The 20,998-nt window shown below is 37.7% G+C and overlaps 1 protein-coding gene across 1 annotated transcript in view; it reads left to right on the top strand.

Annotated features, from left to right (window-relative positions):
* Positions 1-3,955: 3,955 nt before the first annotated feature.
* Positions 3,956-20,998, top strand: part of SEMA3E (semaphorin 3E) — a 137,272-nt gene continuing 120,229 nt past the window's right edge. Inside the window, exon 1 of the mRNA XM_085325988.1 lies at positions 3,956-4,111. Within this exon, the coding sequence (XP_085182114.1) occupies positions 3,997-4,111 (115 nt within the window). The 5' untranslated portion in view covers positions 3,956-3,996. The remainder of the gene's footprint in view (positions 4,112-20,998) is intronic.

The raw sequence follows: 20,998 nt of genomic DNA, 5'->3' as shown, positions 1-20,998 counted from the left end.
TGTCTTTTAAAGGTTTGTCTATTAAACAAATGCAGACAGGATTATCTGCAACATAGCTATCACAAGTTACTGTAATAATGAAGATAGAGACATCATCAGTGAAGGCTACACAGCTCTTTTCAGGATAGCTTACCTTATTTTGATCTGCAAACATGTTCCAAAAAGGAAAGAGAGAATCCCTACCGCAGATCAATGTACTATCTTCTTAAGAAGGAGGTAATCTTGCAACTTTCAAACCTGGCTTTAAGCTATGGTTATTGCAATCCTTGGACCACCCTTGCTTTAAAATTTCTAAACACTTCATTTTGCTTTACAGTTATAATGTTTAGAATTTTTTACTGGTGCTAGTGGCTTCAGATCTACTTATTTATATCATACCCTTGCGTTTACATTTCACTCTATCAGTAAAACTTAAACCAGTTCACATAATATGTCAGAAGTACTTTGCATTAGAGTGTTTGGATTTACAGGCTCAGTGATTTCATTAGAATTGCTCTGGATTTACAGTGGTTGCAACACATCAGAATATGGTTCACAGACTTTATATAGCAATTCACAGTCAATTTGTAGTTCATTTAATGCACATCTTAACTGCAATAGACAGAATTAAAATGTGCATATCAACTTTATTTTTCCATTTTCTAAGTGAATTATTAAAGAAAACATACAGTCTTCTTTTTTTTAGGAGAATGGTAACTATACAAATTCTACACATGCAATCAAATATAGAGGCTGTGTTTTGATTATCAAATACTCCCAACTTTTAGATTTCCAGGCATGAACTCTTATGAACATCTGTCAGCATTCACTTAAATGGGGATTTTATTACTGAAACAAATTCAAGTTTGATGGAAATGATCTGTTGCCTTTGCCTTATTAACAGAAAATAGGCGTTAAACTCACCTAGTTTATAACACACTTTTCAGCACTGTATTACATACAGGCTCTGCACCCCTGGGGCAAGCATGCGTGTCCGCACCTAGGACTGACTCCTAATACACGAATGTCTTTGTTGCCACCTTTCTACCTACTGTTTAAAAACCTTTAGGAACAAGACTCTCAGAACACCCCTTGCAGCAAGATAATATGTCTATTTAATTGAAAAGACAGTGAGGAAAAGAGCTTGACTGCCTTGCCTGAGGCCACGCATTTCTCTCCACTTGAAATTGTGTTCATCTTTCCACCATTAGCTTTTGCACCAAAAGAGTGTAAGGCTGTGGGGAGGTGTAGGGCTTGCAGTCCTTACGCAGCAATTCGAGAAAAACGGCCTGGCCCCGGACTGTGGCACAGGACAAGGAAGGAGCCCGGGGCACCACCTTGCTGGAGATCAGATTTCAGACAAAAAGAGCTTTGCCTTGGGCCCAAATACGAAAATTGTCCTGCTGAGGTATTCCTGAGGTATTCCTATTTTGGAGCTCAAACCACGGCTCATATTATATTTGTAATGAGCCAGGACATTACGTAATGGCTAGAGATATGTGTAGTTAGAAACGCGTGTGAATGCATGTAAGGTCACGTTGGTGGGGATTTGCCCGTATTTGTACGTATATCATGGTTGAATAGACATGCTGCACCCTCTGTTTTATCTAAATAAAAAAATCAAGATTATAGTTTCAAGCAGCTCCTTTGTTCCTTCCCTCAATTTCCTTGTCTCTAACCGAAAAATCATGACTCATGGGAGCCATCTAGAATTCTATTAGGTCAATCTATATTTGGAGAAAAATATAAATAATTTAATAAAAATCTCACAGAATCATAGCCAAAGACATCTAAAAATTTTCAGAGAAGTTTCATTGACCTCAACAGGATAAAGTTTATTTACAGTAGCTTTTAATGGTCAACTTCAGCACGTTTATAAGCCTTGGTACTCTGGAAAAGGTGCAAATAATAATAATTCTGTTGTTTAGATGATAAATGCATCTATGCTGAGGATAGTGCTGCAAGGGTGTGCCTACAACGCCTTCTCTGCTGAGGACGCGTCAGGTGCACATGCTGAGCCACCAGCTGAGAGCTTGTTCTACAGCCAGCATCAGTGCAGATGCATCAGCAGAAGATTCAGTGCAACCTGCAATATGTGCGCGAGCAATGGAGTAAATCGTTGGTGATACAGCTCTTGCCCAGCTCTTGCTCCCGTGGATTAACTGCTAATAGCACCATTTCCAGCTGATTTAAAGCAAGCTCTGGTATGTGTACTGTGACCTGTTCTTGCAGAGCTAACAGGTAGACATGATCTCCTTCCCACTCCAGCCTCCAGGAGTCCTTGGGCACTTTCATGATTTACTTCTGTCTTCTTCCTGAGGCTACTTTTTATTTTTTTTCCAACCTGGTGTCGAACAAGTCTATCTTCTATTAGCCATACGCCCTGCCACTAGAACTATTAAATTTCACTATATTAACATGGGTATTTTTCAGTTTGCAGACACACACAAAATTCTAATTATACCTTCCTCTCCAGATATCATTATCTTTTGTTGGCTGTCAAATATATAATAACGTATTATTTTCAAATGCATATATTGATTTAGTATATTAAATACATTATATTCATTTTTATTCCTTTGTAAACCTTTTTTTCTAAGTAAAGCAACAAAAATTACAAAGACTTTACATGAGGTTAATGCCCCCAACCCATTAAAAAAATATGTGAAATTTTTAAAATCTCAAGTTACAAAATTCTAAGTAATAATATTCATGAGAGATCTCAGCTACTGAAAAAGTACCCTAGTCCTTCATTAATCTATTCCAAGCAAAGCTCTATAGCCTGTATGCATAAAAGCTTAGTTTTCACCGCAGGTATACTTTTCAGTTGCAGATGATGTGTAAAATAGATGAAGTTTTCTGCTTTATTAGCTGTAACTTAAGTAGCTGCTTGACACTTGTAAATCTGATGCAGTTATCATGCAACTATAGCACTTTTCTCAGGCTTTTTTTTTAAAAAAAAATAGGGCTGATCCTACATGCATCTGGTTACAGAAGCAGCATTACTCACATATATAGAAGACCTCAAATTTCAGCCTCACAGACATTTTAAATGTAATGGGAAGAAGACCCTGTGTAAAATCATACCCTCAAACACAGTAAAATCAACCCCCTACACCTTTTTTTAAAAGTAAAACTGGATATATAGCTGTTTGCTTTTTTTATCCTGATCTACTTAGCAGCATGCTGTTTAATGACTCTAAGTGCTAATGCACTTAAATAGTTAATTCGAGGGTTAATCCTCCCCTACAACTGTGCTGAGAAGACGAGCTGCAATGACTTCTGGCCGGGGAGGGCCGGCAGGAATTCTGCCCCGGCTCCTGATGCTTTCCGCCGCGAAGCCATGAAGCAGCTGAGGAGCCAACGCACGGCACGTGCATTAAAGCGCTTCCGAGAAGCAGCTAGCACTGTACATCGCCTCAACCCTCCCTGAACTTTCCTCGGTAAATACAGCAGCCTGACAGCCGGCTTCCCTGCCGCGTGGATCCTGCAGCTCCAGGAGGGAATGGCACTTCTTGTTTTTAATTAGCAAAGGTGAAAGGTGAATTAAAACTCGCTGTTTGGCAAGTCAGAGCAAGGGGCTGAGTTCTGAAGAGCACCAAGGAGGAGGGTGCTTGCTTTTTCTTGCCTTTTTTTTTTTTTTTTTCCTTTTCCCTTCCCTCCTTCTCTGAATGAATTGCCTTGCAGGAGGGACTGAAAATACAGCTTCTTCCTGAATCCACTGGCAGAGTTGCTAAAGAGAGCTCAAGACACAACACTGCAGAGTAACGCCTTGGAATGTCCTCGCACTTTGTAAACAATTGTCCTAGGGAGGGAATATTTTTGCATGACATTTGCACAGCTTGACAAATGGCTAGCTGAGGCTCATGAACATTGAATTCCTATAGAGATACCCACAAACTGTCCAAAGAAGGAGACCTACCTGCTCTGGGAAAGTAGAAGTGGAACTTGGAGCCTTAAAAAACAAACAAACAGCAGCAGTTAAGTGAAAAGCTCAAGAATTTGAGCTTGGGCAGGATGGCATCTGCCCAGGACCTTTTAATGCTGGCACTGTGTGGCTTGTTACTAGACTCACCGACTGGATGTCATGCAACAGATACGAGGCAGCCAAGGTTACGTCTGTCACATAAAGGTAGGTCAGCATGTCAGGTTTTTAAAGACTTTGTGCTAATGCAAGTCCACTGACTTCACTGAAAGTATTGCACCGGGGTTAAATTACAGTCCCCTGGCAGAGGAAAATATTCCTATTCAGAATTTTAATGGATTATTTCCTTGTATTGAATTGCATCCATAATTAAGTTTATTGGATTCAGGATGGTCTGAGGCACTTCCAATGATTGATTTTCAGCTACTGAAATACTTTTCTGCCTGAAAATGTTTAAGTTTGTCTGTCATCTGTCTTTATTCTCTGTACTGTAAGAAGGATGTCTCTAACAAGAAAGAAATGCAAAAGATAACCAGAAATTATTACTGAATAAATATACTAGTGTACATCAAGTAACTCTTAAGCAATTAAATGTCTGTTTCACTTTTAGATTTCTATTTATCTACAAATATAGCCAAGGCAAAAAGACTGAATTCCTGTGCAACCATATGATTCATTTTCTAAACTAGCAAGTGTCATCACACTATAATTAAAATGACTAACTGCCAATATAAGTCTGCTTGCAGTTTTAACTGAGTTACCCAAAGAAAAAATGCTATTTTCTGTGACATATGTATGTACACTACTTATAACTTCTCCTTTTTTTTTTAGTTTCAGTTTCCTTGAAGCCTGCACCTTTCTTCCTTAGTTCCTTCAAAGCATCCCCTTGTTCTGTCCTAGATTGACTATGATTTAAAAGCTTCTCTATGATTCCATTTTAATCTTGTAATATAAATACTGGTGCACAGCCATGACATTTCAGTGCTCTGCAGCAGCACTTACATTTGCAGACGATGTACTCAGAAATATATGACAGGCAGTTACTGCAGTGGAAGTGCAAAAATGCAAGTGTGCAAGATAAACTGGTGACTGATCACTCAGTAATGTTTTAGTTTTACCTCTTGTGCAGAGATAAAAAGAAAATCCTTTTTACTGACATAGGCAGGAATGAGAGAATGTTACTCTACTTAAGGAAATTTCTGTAGTTGTGAAAGTGATAACGCATCACTGTGAAATATATTAGAATACCTATTTTAAGTATGGCTAAGACTGAAGTTTTACCATCAACTACAGCTCCATGTGCAGAGAGCTTTAGTCTAAACTACATTTAATAGTATGGCAAGCTAAATTGCCAGTGATAAAGAAGGGAAAAGATGAATAAGATAATTGGTCTGAATGTCTTGCTGGAAAGCCATCAGAAAAGGGTTTTGCTTTTACAAGGCAGTGAAACATGTTTTAAAGAAAGATGGATTTGTCATAAATGCTGTCTTGCAAATAAACAACTAAACGCTGTCCATGAAATAAATGATATGATCCCCTTTAAAGGGTAAAGCTCTTCCTTTTCAACTTGTGGATTCATAGGAGAGTAGAAATGAGTGACAAATGCTGATTTTATAACCTGGTCACCTCTCTTGCTGTTGAAAATGTGTATTTTAATGTTGACTTATTTCTAGGTGTAATTATTAAGATTGCCATTTCTGTTGATGCTTGTTTGCTTGTGATGGGGTAGTGCAGAGGACAAATGGACAGTAAATGATTTAAATGGACCCGTTACGCTGGTTCAGGACCCTGGGTTAGCTGCCGGTTTTGGCAAGCGCCCCATCACGGTGCTGCGACCATTAACTGCTTCCGTGCTCACTTGTTGGAGTAGATGTTTTTCTGCTGGGTAGAGTCAGTGCTCATTTCACTGCATGCTGCTTCCATTCTCAGCAGGGAGGCAGCAATTTGGTCGTAACACATCATAACTCTGTGATATTTTCAAGGAGGATTTAAAATGCGTTGCTCACTGAGGGCCGAGCCTCTCCTCTGCCTGACGGTGGCTCGCTCGGATTCGGCGACACAGGGCACCGACACACAGGTCATCGTCTTACGCTCGGCCGAGCGCGAGAACCCCAAAGCGTGTTTCTCACGCGCGCAACGGCTGCGTCGCAGGAAGCGCCCGAGCGCGTAGCCGAAGGCAGAGGTTCGAGGCGGCACGCCTGCCCGCGGCCCCGGAGCAGCACCCGTCGAGCGGGCGCCAGCGTAACGGGGAACCAGCAGCAGCAGCAGCAGCGGTGCGCTCGCTTTACCCCAGCCCGCGGAGCGAGCTGCTCGTTTGGCACAGGTGACGAAGCCTGTGGGTATGCATTTTGAGCGTGGAAAATTGTTAGTACCACTGCCCAGGCTCTGAAACAGGAAGGTGAGCGTACGCCTGCCCACTGCCTCCTGCCGTAACCGTGGGTGTCGGCGGGTACTTGGGAGTCAGACCGTTGCGAGAGAGGCGAGCTCTGCTCTCTGATAAGCTGGAGGGCTCTGAGATAAGTGTGATGATGGTAACGGACATGAGATTTTTTCGTAATAGAAGAACTATTTGTGACTAGTCTATGCTAAAATCATTTTACTTTAAAAGCCAAGGGAATGCTTCTGCAGGTTAGGAATGAAGACACTTTGATTTTTATAAACTCACAGGTCCTCTTTTTGTCTTTAGAAATGATGCTCAGTGGAAGTGCAGTGAACTGACAGTGTACGAGCACTTTTTTGCTCGCCCAGCAGACCGGGCTTCACCTGCAGCGCATACATACCTCGAAAGCCCCTGCAACAACATCAGGTCCTAACCCTTGCTCCGAGGGGTCGCCTGATGGATAGGAATACCACAATCCCCTTGCTAATTAAGGAACATTCTGTGCAACCCCTGCTTGACTCTATGGGCATTTACTCAGCTTCAGTGGGAGTTCAAGTCCCGCATTCTTGAACTACTGTTAAACCTGTCAGGTTAATGTAAACCGTAACGGAGATTTTTCATAAGGTAGAGAACAGCCTGCAAGAAATGGTGGCTGCCAGCTCAGTATACCTGAGGCCTCACCGCAGTCACATTAAGCGCAGGCATGAGCGTTTTGCCATTCCTTTAAATGGGATTAGAATTAATCTTACAGGTACCTAGCAGTCATTTGATAGTTCTGTCTTTGCTCTTAGTAAGCTGAACTATGCTAAATGCAGGATTTAAAGGTGCTTCCCTCAAACCGTCAACTTTTATTAATCAGAAAATTTACACTGCAGTTAATACCGTTTGTGGTATCAGTCATGCAGTCCCGCAGAAGGTCAGTGTTTGATGATGACCAATGAAGATCTCGCTTGAAGTAGTAATGCACTCAACAGCTTCATGCTGATTTTGTAGGGTTAAAAATGTATTATCACTCGCTCAGTATTAGAGAGAAAAAAAGTTTCTACGTTATTAAGTTAGAGCTTGACAGCTACATTTAAAACTCATTAGCTCATTTTATGTACAATACAGGATCTGCCTAATGAGGTGTTAATGGAAGCCAAGCTTCAGCCTATATTCTTTATAGGCTGCTGGTTAAATTCTTTCCCAGTATCCCACAGTTTGAGTTCTCGCAATGGGAAATATATAATTAAGGTGAAATCAACACACACCGCATGTCAGAAAGAAAGCATTTGTATTACAGGTTGAAATGGATTGGGTTTCCAGAGGATACTGGGGATACAATTACATAAATCTGGTAAACTACATTAGAAAAATGTAGGCCTAAAGAGCCTAGAAAGGATATAATTATATAATTCAAGTTTCTACCATCTTTTTTTTTTTCCCTCATTGGCAGGTATGGTAAAGATAATATCGTATAGAAGTTGATATTTTGAGCCAGTATGGCAATCTGTACAATTTTCCCGCAGCAGCGGGGTCTGGTGTAGCTGGTTATGTACACAGACTTGCAGATCTGGATGGATCTGTTTTCTGGTTTATCCATTTACATTACTCTTGAATAACAAAATCCAAAGAATTTTGGAAATTCCTATTCTCGGGTTGTATAACGATGCACTGGACACCCTTCTTGCCTGGAAAACATACGGTTAAATAGTTGCAGCCTACCATTCTAATCCAAATATCATCCTTTCCCCTGCTGTCATATCCACTTGCTACTATGGCAGAGTGAAGTTGCAGCAGGCAGAAGGAGCAGACTGAGCTGAGAAAGAAATAATCTGAGTTTAGAAAATTTGTTCTCCAAACAAATAGCAGCAGATAACTGAGGAAGAAAAAGCTGAAATGTTGCAGAGGAAAAGTGATACTCTCCATGTTTATATATAGATTGTATATGTACAACATGTAATATAATACTTTTAATGCATAAGAATTTCAGTTTGTTAGGGCTGGTTGATCATCCTTGATAACTGCTGCTAGGGCCTGATACTGCACAAAAAAATATTTTTTATTGCCATTTGTAGGAGCCAGAGTTCCAGCATATCAGCTTTAATGTTCTTGATAATCCTAATTTAGAATTAATTTGCCTTAACCTTAAGATTTTGATCATGTTCATCAATGTACTCCACTAAACCAGGACAATTCTGCAAAATTTTTTTGATTAAAATTCTGTTTCTGTAGTCAGAAATGTACTTGCAAAAGTAGTTTTTGATTTCAGAGGATAGTTTTGCAATTACTCGTGATGTTTTGCTATTCATTATTCATGTCATATAACTGGATACCTTCTTATCTTACTGTGTCTGTTTTCTATCTAGGTGGCAGCAAAATTTATCCGGGGACTGATGACTAAATCAAAGTGAATAACAAAAATCTAGGGAATTTTTAGACAAGCATTTGTGAATTCTGAAGTAGGCAAATATACTTAATACATACATAGTGATGAGTGATGCTTAAATAGTGATACATACATTTCTGATGAGTAATTACCTGGTCACATAAATCATAGCTAATTAATTACTAGCCACATAACACATAACTGAATCCTGACAAATTCAGTTTTATGCACAAAAATGTTTTCTATTCTTAACAGCTTTGACTGTTAGAGAATTTTGCTTTCAAGTGATTATGAAAGACTTATTCTCCTACAAAGGCAAGTTCAAGTTTGAAAAAGGTGTTAATTCATACTTGATATGAATCATCTTGGATTTATACCAAAGCAAGGTTTTAGTTTGTGATCTATGCTTACATGGAACAGGTTGCCCAGAGAGGTGGTGGAGTCTCCTTCTCTGGAGATCTTCAAGGCCCGCCTCGATGCAACCCTGTCTAATGTGCTCTAGGTGACCCTGCTGAGCAGGGAGGTTGGACTAGATGATCTCCAGAGGTCCCTGCCAACCTTACTGATTCTGTGATTCTCTAAGATTCTATACAGTTGGATAGTGAGTGTAAAAAGCTGGTAGGTAGGTAGGTGGGTAAATAGAAAGAAAACGTGTACGTGCATGTGTATTTGTGTGTGTGTGTGTGTATGTATATGAAATTATGAAATACATGTGTATACACACAATGGCCTGAAGGTTGGGTTTCCTTATAGTGAATTAAAGAGTGGCATAATTTTGAGGGTTTGGGGATAAAGAACTGCATTATGGCTCTGGATTTGTGGAATGTGGCTGGGAATAAGGGCTGATAACCTGAGTTAGGAGTGACTGGGAAAACCACATGACAGGTAGCCTCTTCCTGTTACCCAAATTCTGGAGTACCAAAACGCCTTAGTGTTATGGTAAGATAGATACACAAATATCTCAGGGCCACTCATGGGGCAGAGAGAAGAGCTTTGGTATCCCTCTCCCACTGATCACATGGCTGATTCCTTACACTACAATTAGGACAAATTTTCAGCTTATTATTTATCCATCTCACAAGAGGTCACCGGCGGCAAGATCAGCGGTCCCAAGTAATCCTACAGGGACTTGTTCCCCAGGCCTGGGGCTTTTGGCAGAGAATTTGTGCCACTTCCTTTCATAACTCCGATTTGTTGACCGAGGCTCCTGAAAGGGGGGCTGCAGCAGAGCTCTGAAGCGATCTGCACCACGACCAGGGATGCACGAAGCAGGCTGCTTTGTGAAACTTCAGTCACTGCACTGCTTTTGCTTTAAAGAACGAGGTATCATCTGAAGTTGCAAGAGTTGAATAGCCTGCAAGCTGCTCTTTCTGTGCAGCTACCTCCCTGCCTTCAAAGTGGTAACACCATCTGTTATTTTAAATTCTTCATAAGATATCAATTCATTGTTATTTCACTGAAAGCAAGTGCCGTATTTTACTTAAATTAATGCAGGATTAATGTTGTTGGCATGATTTACAGTATGCCATGCAAGCGTGAGCATTTGTTTCAAGCCTTTTGAAAAACTTTGGGTCAGTAAATATTCTAAAACTGTGCAACGGGAATACTAAATATTTTTAAATCTGCTGTCCTGGTTTTCTTCATGTAGTCAGGCAAATATGATGAAACTACAGCATGCAGCCAGCATTAATTAGAAAAATCTTCATCTCTTAAAGACATTCAGAGCCTGCAGGAATAAAGATAATGATCTTTGTTTTACAGATAAAACCTTCTTAACTTGAGTATAATATTTGAAATATTTTGTGTTGGTTATAATAATCTGCTTAGCATTTAAAAAATCAGCTATGTTTTCATGATTAAACATGAAGGAAAATGTTGGAGGAGAAAATAAGTGAAAATATTGCATTATAAAAAATTTGTAATGTAGTTTAGGTGTAATTTTAAACTATAAAGTAAGTAAGTAGCTATGGTGAGATAGTATTTGAGTAGTTTTCAAAATAAAAACCTTTTTCCTCAATCTTGTTTTCTCTGGTCTTCCTCAAGGTTACAAATCTTCATTTTGGAAGAGATATTTTACTTTGTTAATCAATTTAACTGGAGATTGATATAATACTGTTTGTCCTCTTAAGTGTCTTCCTTTGGTTTTGATGAAGCTAAGCATTTATGTGCTGTCAGCCATCCCTTTGGCACGCTGTTTTATAGCAATCTACAGATTTTTTTTTCCTTTGAAAAAAACATAAAGCAGAAATGCATCATTATGTATTGATTTTTTTTCTTATCCTGTGATAATTTCCATGCTTATAAAAATCAGCTAAGCAAGACTGTTTTGAGGGGTTTAGAGGTTTTGTTTGTTTGCTTGTTTGTATGAAAAAAGAATGCAAACAGAAGAAGAGTCTCGTTTTTATTTCCTCTGGATCCTCCGTTCATGTCATTTCTTGATGTTAGACCTTTCCAGAGAAGATGCAAACCGCAGCAGACAGCAATCAGACATCTGGATACACTGTTTAGCTGCACTGCTCTGAAAAATGAGTACTCTCATTTTACCTATAATTTGCAGGTCCTCTAACTATAATGGCATGTCAAAGGTTTCATTTACAGTCTCTGGGCAAGTAGGTGCAGGAGGTCTGTAACCACAAAGATGTCAACAAAACGATGCATGCCAAACGTCCTGGCTCTGAGATGTTGCACAGACTGTGTGCACAGCCAAGAGCTGCAACACTTGGGTCTCCCATGTAGCTGAAACAGAATTTTTGATGGAACAGAAGTTGGAGCTCATCTTTATTAGTATTATGTGAAAGAAGATAATTGGTAGTTGGTCATGTCCTGTTACTCTTTCTCAGTATAGTACTTGGTGTGCTTTATGACTCTGCTGAATCTGCTCAGTGTTTAGAAAAGTCAAGGGGAGTCTTCCATCGCATCAGATGGCCTAACGATTGCCCATGAGTGCAGCGAGCCCTTCCAAACCGAAACTTCCCTTGCCTGCTGGAAGTGCCACCTGTTTATTTGCATACTTTAGAGCTCAGCGAATGAAATCTGCCAGGAAAGAGTGATACACTTTGCCGTGTAGTCCCATAGACTCGTACTGCGATGCTCAGTGCTATGGTACTTCCTTCAACTCAGATGCCTACCCATGGTTGACTCCCGACACGTGGATATCTACTATCAAAGAAAAGTTTGAAAATGGGGTTTTTCAATGCTTCTGAAGGCTAAAAAGTCATCATAAAGGAAACTCTGGAACAGTCTAATGGCAGAGACCTGTTTGTCATAAACATGTAGCATTTGATTTCTGAAATTATATTACTTTTCTTAGCTGAATTTGATTGATATGAGCTTTCACATCAGAAACCGAATTAAATGTGATGTCTTTCCAGTCAAGGAAGATTGTATGACAGTATGACAGACATGAGATTTTTGTGCTTTTGTGCTGTGATCTATTACAATATGATTCAAATGATTGTGTTGAATAATAAACATCAAAACATAGAAGAAATAAAAGGTCAAAACCTTCATTCATTAAAAACAAACAAAACACCCCAAAAGCCTGTTATCAGACAACAGGAAAAAAAACCAAAAAAAAACAAAAAAAAAAACAAAAAAAACCCACTGACTTCTTCTCATATCCTTTTGGCTTGGGCAGAAGCTGTTCATTATTTATCAGAATTTGATGACAGGAAATATATAGTCCTCTTTAGACTGGTTTGGCAGCAGCAACAGAGAAAAAAATGCTGTTCATGATCCTTGTGAAACATTTCTACTTCATCAGCCCCGAAGAATTTCATGTTTTAGGAAATTCATTCTTTCAGTGCAGCATCTGAATTTAATCTTTTGTTTCTATTTATTTAAATCCCTCAAATATATTAACAAACGAATTTAAGGGGATCTTAACTCAGTCCCTCTGGTATGGTAATGAGGTTTATTTTTGCAAACTATTTGTAAAATAATTCTACTAACTAAGGAATCAGTGCTTGGAAGAAAGGCATTCAGTGAAAGAAGACTTCACTTCTCTTAACATCCTTAATGTATCTATTCTCTACTTCTGTGTTTATTTTTATCTAAAGGATTCCTGACTTCATACTGTGAAGCAATTGAAGCTTCTGTAGGGAGTCAGACAATGGGCTTTTTACTGTTGCTAAGTTTGCTTTATAGGTTTTTTCTTACAACACATTTGTTTAATAGGCCTAGTAAAACAGTGAATGCAGCTGTAAATACATCTTTTATTTGTTGATGTGCAATAAACATCACAGGGATGCTGGCCTTTTCTTATGGTGATCATCCTGGCACTGGTGAAAGGAAAGTTTACAGAATGAATGATAAGTGCCTTAAATTGATAGAAGAAAACAACAGCCCCCAATACTTTAGGGTCAGTACCTTGTTTCTTTTTTAACTGATGTTTTCTCCCAGCAGTGTTACTAAAACTTAATAATAGTAAAATAATAGGTTTTCTTATGGAGGAGAATTATTCTAGATAGCACTATTCACTGGGGTCATCACTTAAGGTCATTTTTCTGCCAGAAAGCTAAAGGTTAGCAAGTGTTGCTCAATTCCATGAGCTCCCATAACTCATTATTTATGATTAAACTAAGTGCTTTCCTGTGGGTGTGTGGTAAAAGCCAAGAGTAAAGGAAAATAAGTCTATTCCTTTATGTATTAAATATTCCATCTCAGTTGATTGAGGATGGTATGATGCAAAGCTTGAAAATATGTGTTCTCGGAGCCCAGAAGGACGTAAGCTCTGTTAGAGATCTTGTTCTTATTAAATTTGTTGCTGCAAAAAATTTCTTGTCTTTACATACCTTTGTTTGCAGACAGTAAGTAACTATTTTTTCTTCTTTGTTCATCTTAGGCATGGCCATGTCCTTCTGCATATTTTCAGGTTACACAAGCACCCGGGATAGCAGTCATTTCTAAGCACACTGTAGAGGAGGTGTTAAAGCGTTCAGCAGGTTAGCAGGTTGGGCATTAACTGTAGCTCATGCAGGCACATAAACACTGCTGACTTCCTCGTTGATTCTCAGTATTTCTTACTAAATTATTGCGGCTTCTGTGGGGCAGCACTCAAACATGGCAATATGCTATTTCATTTCTAAAGTGCTTGAATGCTTTTGGATGAAATGCTTCATATTTAGAAGATAAACATTGCAGTAAAGAGTAGCTCTGCAACAACATTTTTGTATGTAGTACTCTGTCCTTAAATTCTCTCAAGAAATATATGAAATCTTTAATATAGAGTTCTTATTTCACTGCTACTGAAGACAGTGGCAAAACTGCCACCAATTTCTATGACTAAAGAGTTAACAATGTATTTCATTATTCCAGTGGAAGGAGTTGAGCATCTCTCAGATATCTGTCAGTGTTCAGCTGCTCTCCAGCCAAGGAAGAGCTACAAATAGTGGTTATACAGTAGCTAAGTTATTTCTACTGCACACAAATCAGCCTTATAGACCATATTCTAAAACTCTGATCCTCTAAATATTTGATTGTGTATATACCTTTAATTGATTCATACAAGTCAATTGAATAAAATTTTAAGTTTGTGTTTTTTGCAAGACCAAAGCTAAGTCACAGATTGTGTGTGGTGTGCCAGTGGCATGACTGATTAAAATCAATCGTGACAAAGGCGTTCTATTTTGTCCATATCTCAGAGATTAAAAAGCAGCATGAAATTCTCTGACAATCTTGCTATGCAATTTTGATATATAATTTCATTTCCCATTTTATTCTTTCGTTAAAATATCTATGCAGAGCTTTAAGATCTACAACTTGCCATTGTCCTTTGCTGTATGAAAGTATTCTGAAAATGTTTCTCTGAGTGTTTTATAAAGCATCCTAGTATGTTGGGTGCTTGTCATTTAGCATTGTGAAAAAGATATTGCAAGTGCTAAACATAGTCTTTGTAATTTTATTGATACAGAATAATCCCTCAGTTTGTTAGAAAATGCAACAAATTGCTGCATATTATCAGGTTAATGGATTGGAATTTTTTCTGGGTTCACATTTACTGCATTAATGCGTAACAGGACTAAACCCTTGAGCTGTTAGATCTCTGGGCTCCTGAAAATTCCTTGTACTATTAATTTAAAAGTAAAACAAAGCAAAAAAAAAGCATATAGCATGGGGATTTGAAAATAATAATCAATGATGTTTATACATGATTGTGAAACAGCTCCTGAAGCATGCTGTGAATTTGAGAGCAGCCTAGAAATGCTCTACGGCGGGATTGTTGAAAGGTAGCAGACACATTGACACGTACTGACGACACCTGATACTACTGCCTGGGAAGGTTGCAGAGCCCATGGGGGATATCAGAGAGTTAGAGTTGTCATGTCTTAGCATGTTTTATATTTTAAATGGTGTAAACTGTAAATTAGCACAGAGAAAGTAGATTTCTGATCTGTGATGAAAAGTTACTCCAGTGCTTTTTCTGAATTAGTCGTACATTATATCCATGACTGTAGCGCTCCTATAGCTCTGTTGGGGTGTTTTACTTCTGAGTTTAAATGTTTGAAACACGATGGTAAGTTTCTACAGATGGGGACTTCTGTATAAACTCTGTCCTGGTGGTTTTCTTTAGTAAGTGTTTGGTCCTTTAGTTTGTAAGATCTGCTCTAACCAGACATTGCAATTTTGATGGCAGAGGTTAGCTATTACTGCATTCAGCCGAGTCTCATATTCATGGTTGTGAGCACGTTACAGTAGCTCAGTGTAATAAGCTGTTTCTGCTGGCATCTTGGAGTCCTGCAGTTGCTTTCACAGGGAGTTGCAGCAATGCTGATAATTCATTATTTTTCTCAGTTGCTATAGGATTGTCTAGAGAGTTCTGAAACGCATTAGAGAACACGGAAGGGTGCAGGTGGATCCTGAGATCTAGGCTTGCATGACTGGATTAGTAGACCTTGAGGATAGCCATAACATTGTTGATTGCAAAAAGCTTGGTTTTGACTGGCCTAAGCAGCAACTGATTTTGCCCTTGGAGGTCAAGGTCTTACAACTGTAGGTGACTGTCTTGGATGGTGAACTTCAAAGATCTGACCTGATGCTTTCAGAAGCTGTAGGATGCATGTAACATGTCTGAATGCAACTTAAAAAAAAAAAACTTTTTATAATAAAAAAATTCTTGTAGAAAAGAAGAGGTGAAGTCCTTTAGAGTCATTGGGAATTTTTCTGTTGAACTAATTGGATTGACACTGTGTTAATAATCTGTTAGACTTGAGAAACTTGGATTCGCTTTGAAGTTGTAGGACAAATCTTCCAGATACTGCTGGGATTCTCAAGCATTTAAAATTCTTGTTAAATCTAATTAGTTTTGTTTGTTTTCCTGAAATAGTCATCTAACATAAACGTGAGAATAAACCTTTCTTCGAGCTATCTATTGTTTTGGCTAGTTAGACTGAACAAATATTTAAGCAGTGACTCAGGCAACAAGACATATTAACAAGAATGCACCTTAGGAGGAAAATTTTACAACAGAAGAGAAACATTAAAAGTGGAAGAAGTATTTTCCAGATTCTCTCCTGTTTGTATCGAATGCCCCTTGGGTTTTCTCTCTTCTTTCCTCTACTGAAACAGTCTGAGATTTTCCTTTTATCACCAGCTTTTCCAATATATCCACTCTTTAGCATATCACTTAATCCTTCCAAAATAATATTCATCTTTCCACTTTCCTAATACTTTACACTGCAGCATGCTTATCGGTATCTCCGGTCCTCGTAAGACTCCCTCATAATAGATATCTCCCTCTCTGTAACCTTCAGCAATATTCCTGAAACTCTTCATATTCACTGAACACCTTTATGACTCTCTGGCTGGGCGAAAAATAGCACACAGTAAGATTACTTCTGCTTGTGCTTGTTGACTGGTCAGTTTGTGTGTGCTAATTGATCAGTTGACTGTTAATTGGACTAACTGAATAATAATTTAGTTCTCCTTTTGGTTAAGGAACTGTTGGAGTATTTCTCCTTCTCCATTGCTGATGTTCATGAAACATGGAGGAACATAATGTTTTTGAGTGTACTCCTAATCCCCTCCCTTCTTCCAAGTAATTTAAAGTGGGTCTGCAGGTTCTCAGACTTGTGCATCTCTGCATATGCAGATGTGATGCAGTCTAGGCATCATAGGTAACTGAGTGACCAGTGGGACTGTGGGATCAAGAACACGTTTTCTTAGGAAGTTACGCTATTGCTTTGCCTCATAAAAGAATCAAATACTTTTTACTGCGACAGATCATTTTCCTGTCTTTTAGTCCTTCCACATCTGGATTACTGAGGTGAAGCCAGATAATCTACTATCGCTTCTGCAGCAGTGCTATTATTACCTTCTACCACAGTTTCCATGTAAATCTCAAAGTCTTCTCTGTTGTACACAGCTGCTCCTAGGTAATCTGGCTGATCACTAGGTATAACTTAGGCTGAAGACTTTTTCATATAAAACAGGCTAGAGGCAGTATACCTGCTTTTTAACAATTAAAAGAATTGAAAGTAATGAATACATGGAGTCTGGTTCTTAATTTGTTGTCCTTCATCAATAATAAGGAACAGCATAATAAATGAGTAGTTCTTGAAAGAAATTTTCCCTGATGCTCCCTGTTTTCAGATGGATTAGAATTATTATCCCAGCCCTTCCTTGTAAAAATTTGGCCTGATCTTATTCTGAGAGAAGTCTTGGAGAAGTATATGCATTTGGAGCTTGCTAAACAGAGAGTATTAAATCAAGAAGCTAAGAAATGAAGAAAACTGCCCAGATCAGTATAATTTTAGGGTTTAAGGAAAATAATATCTGGAAGAAACAATCATATGGGCTGTGGAAAGTAGAAGGATCCTAGAGAACATGATAGGCTTGAGAAGTTTAGGGAAGAGCAGATAGCTGGCCTACTGAGATGGGCTTCGTCTAACCTGAATCAACCCCACAGCATCAGCATCAGCTAGATTTCATGAAGAGATCTGGTCATATGAACAGTAAAAAAAAACCTTGGCAAAGTAGCAGCTGACTAGTTGGTAGACAAAATGTAAGATTAAAAGCAAATTCTGTGGGTGTTTGAGAATACTCAATTTAGGAGTAATAAAACAACAAAAAAAGTATGTTTACCTTGTGTCATCTTAGATGGTGTCATTCTCAGTTCTGAATAATTAACTGTCAAAAAAGTGTTTTATGGTGTGCTAACAAGCAGTATTATTTATCTGTAATTTCAGAAGTACTTAGTTTAACAGTCTTTTATTTTAAGTGGCATGAGATATAAAGTCAAATAAATTAACCTTAGTCCTTTTATTGATTGAGTTATAAATACATTCCAAAAATTCTAGTAAGCTGCTGAAACAATTTCTCCTTCTGCTGCTGCTATTCTTGTATAATGTTCATGTAGATATTTAACTTCAATTTGCAGATAGCTTATTGAATTCTATGAACACTAAAAGAAACCATATCAGTCCACAATTTTCAGACACAGTAGGAACATTTTTAAGAGAATATGGCAAGTGCTGTCTTCCAATAATAATCTCCACAGTAATGCTTATTTTTGCTAGCAGTTAAGTATTTAATCCTAAAATTCCACATGAACTTTTTCAGTGCTGCTGAAACTGCCATTATACATTAATAAATTATTGAGCTACAGTATTTTTCTTTGAAGTCCTAGGTCCTGAAATCTAAAGATTTTCCAGAATATAAGCGCCAGTTTTTAAACAGTATAACTTTAAGTGTCACAAAGAGATCTTGAAAGTAGAAACCATAAAGTCTGAAATAAATGGAAGATAAGCAGAAAGAACTTTACTTTTATTTCTTGAATTATTGCTTTTTTGGGAAAATTTGATTTGAGAGTGTGAGTTTGACAAAATTGCTTTTTGATGAGGATCAAGAAGCACCAATACCTCCTCACTTACATTATCAGTAAGTTTAAGTGCTACTTTGACTCTAGGTCAGGCTTATCTTTATTACCTGAAATGAGTGTGACTAGGTATTTGTTTAAATTATTGCAGTGAAGAACAAATGCAGGGAAAAGATGTTCAACAGCATATTTATTATAAGGAAACCAGGTGACATTCCTTCTTTTGTAAACTCCTGTAACTGTGTATCTGTTTTGGAGTGTAACTAATTATTTTTCAGATTTCATCACAGCTTTGCAAACCACAAACACAAGACTGAGAAGCACAATCAGTTTACAATAGCTTAGCAAATTATGTGGCGGCTGAAGACCTGGGTGCACGTTTGTGGCCTGCAGCAAATGCAGATTAATGCAGCTTAACGGAACCATTTCAATTTGGCGCTAGGGTTGCATTACTTTGATTCTTAGGCAGAGTGGAGACATGCATCCGGTTATCACAGCTCAGCTGATGCATGTCAGCTTGTTATCTCGTCGTAATTTGGTCTTTATCAAATCCCTATCAATTTATGAGTCATGGTTGGTTCTCTTCTGTTGGCCTCAGTGGGCTGGGATTTTGTTTGTTTGGTTGTTTTTTTAAATAGTTTCTGCTTGGGTCAAGCATCCAAGCAGAACATCCAAGACAGTTGCTTCTTTGATTTGTAGTTCGTTTTTATTCATTTTATGGGGATATGTGTGATTGGTATCATATGCTTATGTAGCTCTCAGATAATAATAGAAGGATTTAAACTTTTTTATTGTGTTCCTTTTTGTTTTATTCTTGTTTATATATGGGGATTTTATTTTTAAATCTTTCTCTGAAGTTTCATATCATGATTTTAATTCTTATTAGCTTGGCTTTTTTTAATAAAAATTATTCCTCCTTTAAGTTAAACTTAATTACAATGTGTTCATTATTAGTTAATGTCTCAAGTATAACTACTTTTTCATTTAGTAGCTAGCATTTCCTTTAATGTCTTCCAAAATAGGCAATTCTAAGAGAGAATCATTTAACATGCAAAATAAAACTTCCTTAAACCTTTTCTCTATTGTGGCATTATAATCAGTTTACAGAATAGATTTCCAATAAATTTTCTAATGTAATTACACTCTTTTATGTTGCCTCACTGATCTCAGCCAAGACTGTGTCATCAACATTCTCTACAGTGGAAGCAGTTTCAGGTCTATTCTGCTGCTAACATCAGCTTAAGAAAAAAAATAAATGTCTCATATTCTAAAATGTATTTAACATGTTTCCAATGTTATATTTATTATATGAAGGATTTTCTTCATATACAATAGTAGTGTTTCTACCCGTTACATTACTACATGTGTTTCTTGCTCAATTTCTTTGTGGTCTGGATGAAGATAAACTTATAACTTAATACAAACACTCCTGCCTGATTTCCTTCACTGAACTTTCCTTTCACTATATTTAAATCTGAATTTGAGAATATAGAAACCAGCTGTTCAATTTTCAACTCTAGTTAGAAATTTACTTTGACTTGCTAGTTTAGTGCTAAAGAAATCTGTTAATTTCACTGAGTTATCACACTGTATTTTCATATACTCTGAACTTCTGGAAACTATTGCTTTTGTTTACAGTCACTTTTATTTAGAGTCTTGATAAAGAACGAGTATACAAAACCGAGCTGTGTTTTGTTTATGGAAGACACTAGATTTTGACAATGTGATGACAGAAATTCCTTATTCATGTCCTAACACAGAAGCAGCAGAGTAACATCATCTCTGGTAGCCTGATCAACAAAATATCTTCAGTATCAGAAGAGTTTATTGTTCTCTACACCATTAAATCTTCTGTTACCTGTAGAGATTTTTAAACAAGATTACTAAAAAATTATTAAATTGTCTTTAGAGCTTGATTGGTTTATTGAATTGAACTGAAATAGAGCTTGGCTGGTTTAGAAAAATATGCAACTAAATAATAGAAATGGTGGGAAAAGTTAATTATATTTTTGATTATCAGTCTTTGCTTATCTAATGTTTTGATATATTTCAAGGTCATCCTTTGTTTCAGCCTTGTCTATACTACCTTGATGCCATGTTTCAGGTCTTTGAATATTTTCTGAGAGCTAGAAATGATTTGCTCTCTTGATTCATAATTTAATTTATTATTTTTTTTTTTTTGAGAGGAGGGATATTTCTTCTATGAAACTTTGGAGAATGGCAATACCTAGAGACAGACTTTGTGCTCCTTCTGGCATGAAATTCTCTGGTACCTGGTTTGTGTGTCCTCTTCACATATTCAACATTAAACTGATGACCAGATTTGAGATCAAAATAAATACTCCCCTTTTTCTCCAGTATTTTCCTCTTCCTTTATGATGTTCGATGCTTCCCCAGTTCAGCTATAACTTTTATTTAACAAAGATCTGCCAACAAAATTATTGATGATATATTTGTACCTTCTTCCTATGTACTTGTTCTTTGCAGCTTTTTTGCACTTTGTATCGTCATCGGTTGTTGGAAACTGTCCTG

The sequence above is a fragment of the Rhea americana genome, unplaced genomic scaffold, assembly GCF_003343005.1.
Source record: "Rhea americana isolate MKP2758 unplaced genomic scaffold, rheAme1 scaffold_1, whole genome shotgun sequence".
In the NCBI taxonomy this organism is placed as follows: domain Eukaryota; kingdom Metazoa; phylum Chordata; class Aves; order Rheiformes; family Rheidae; genus Rhea; species Rhea americana.
The sequence above is the reverse complement of the archived record's forward strand: the minus strand, read 5'-3'. Positions and strand labels throughout refer to the sequence as shown.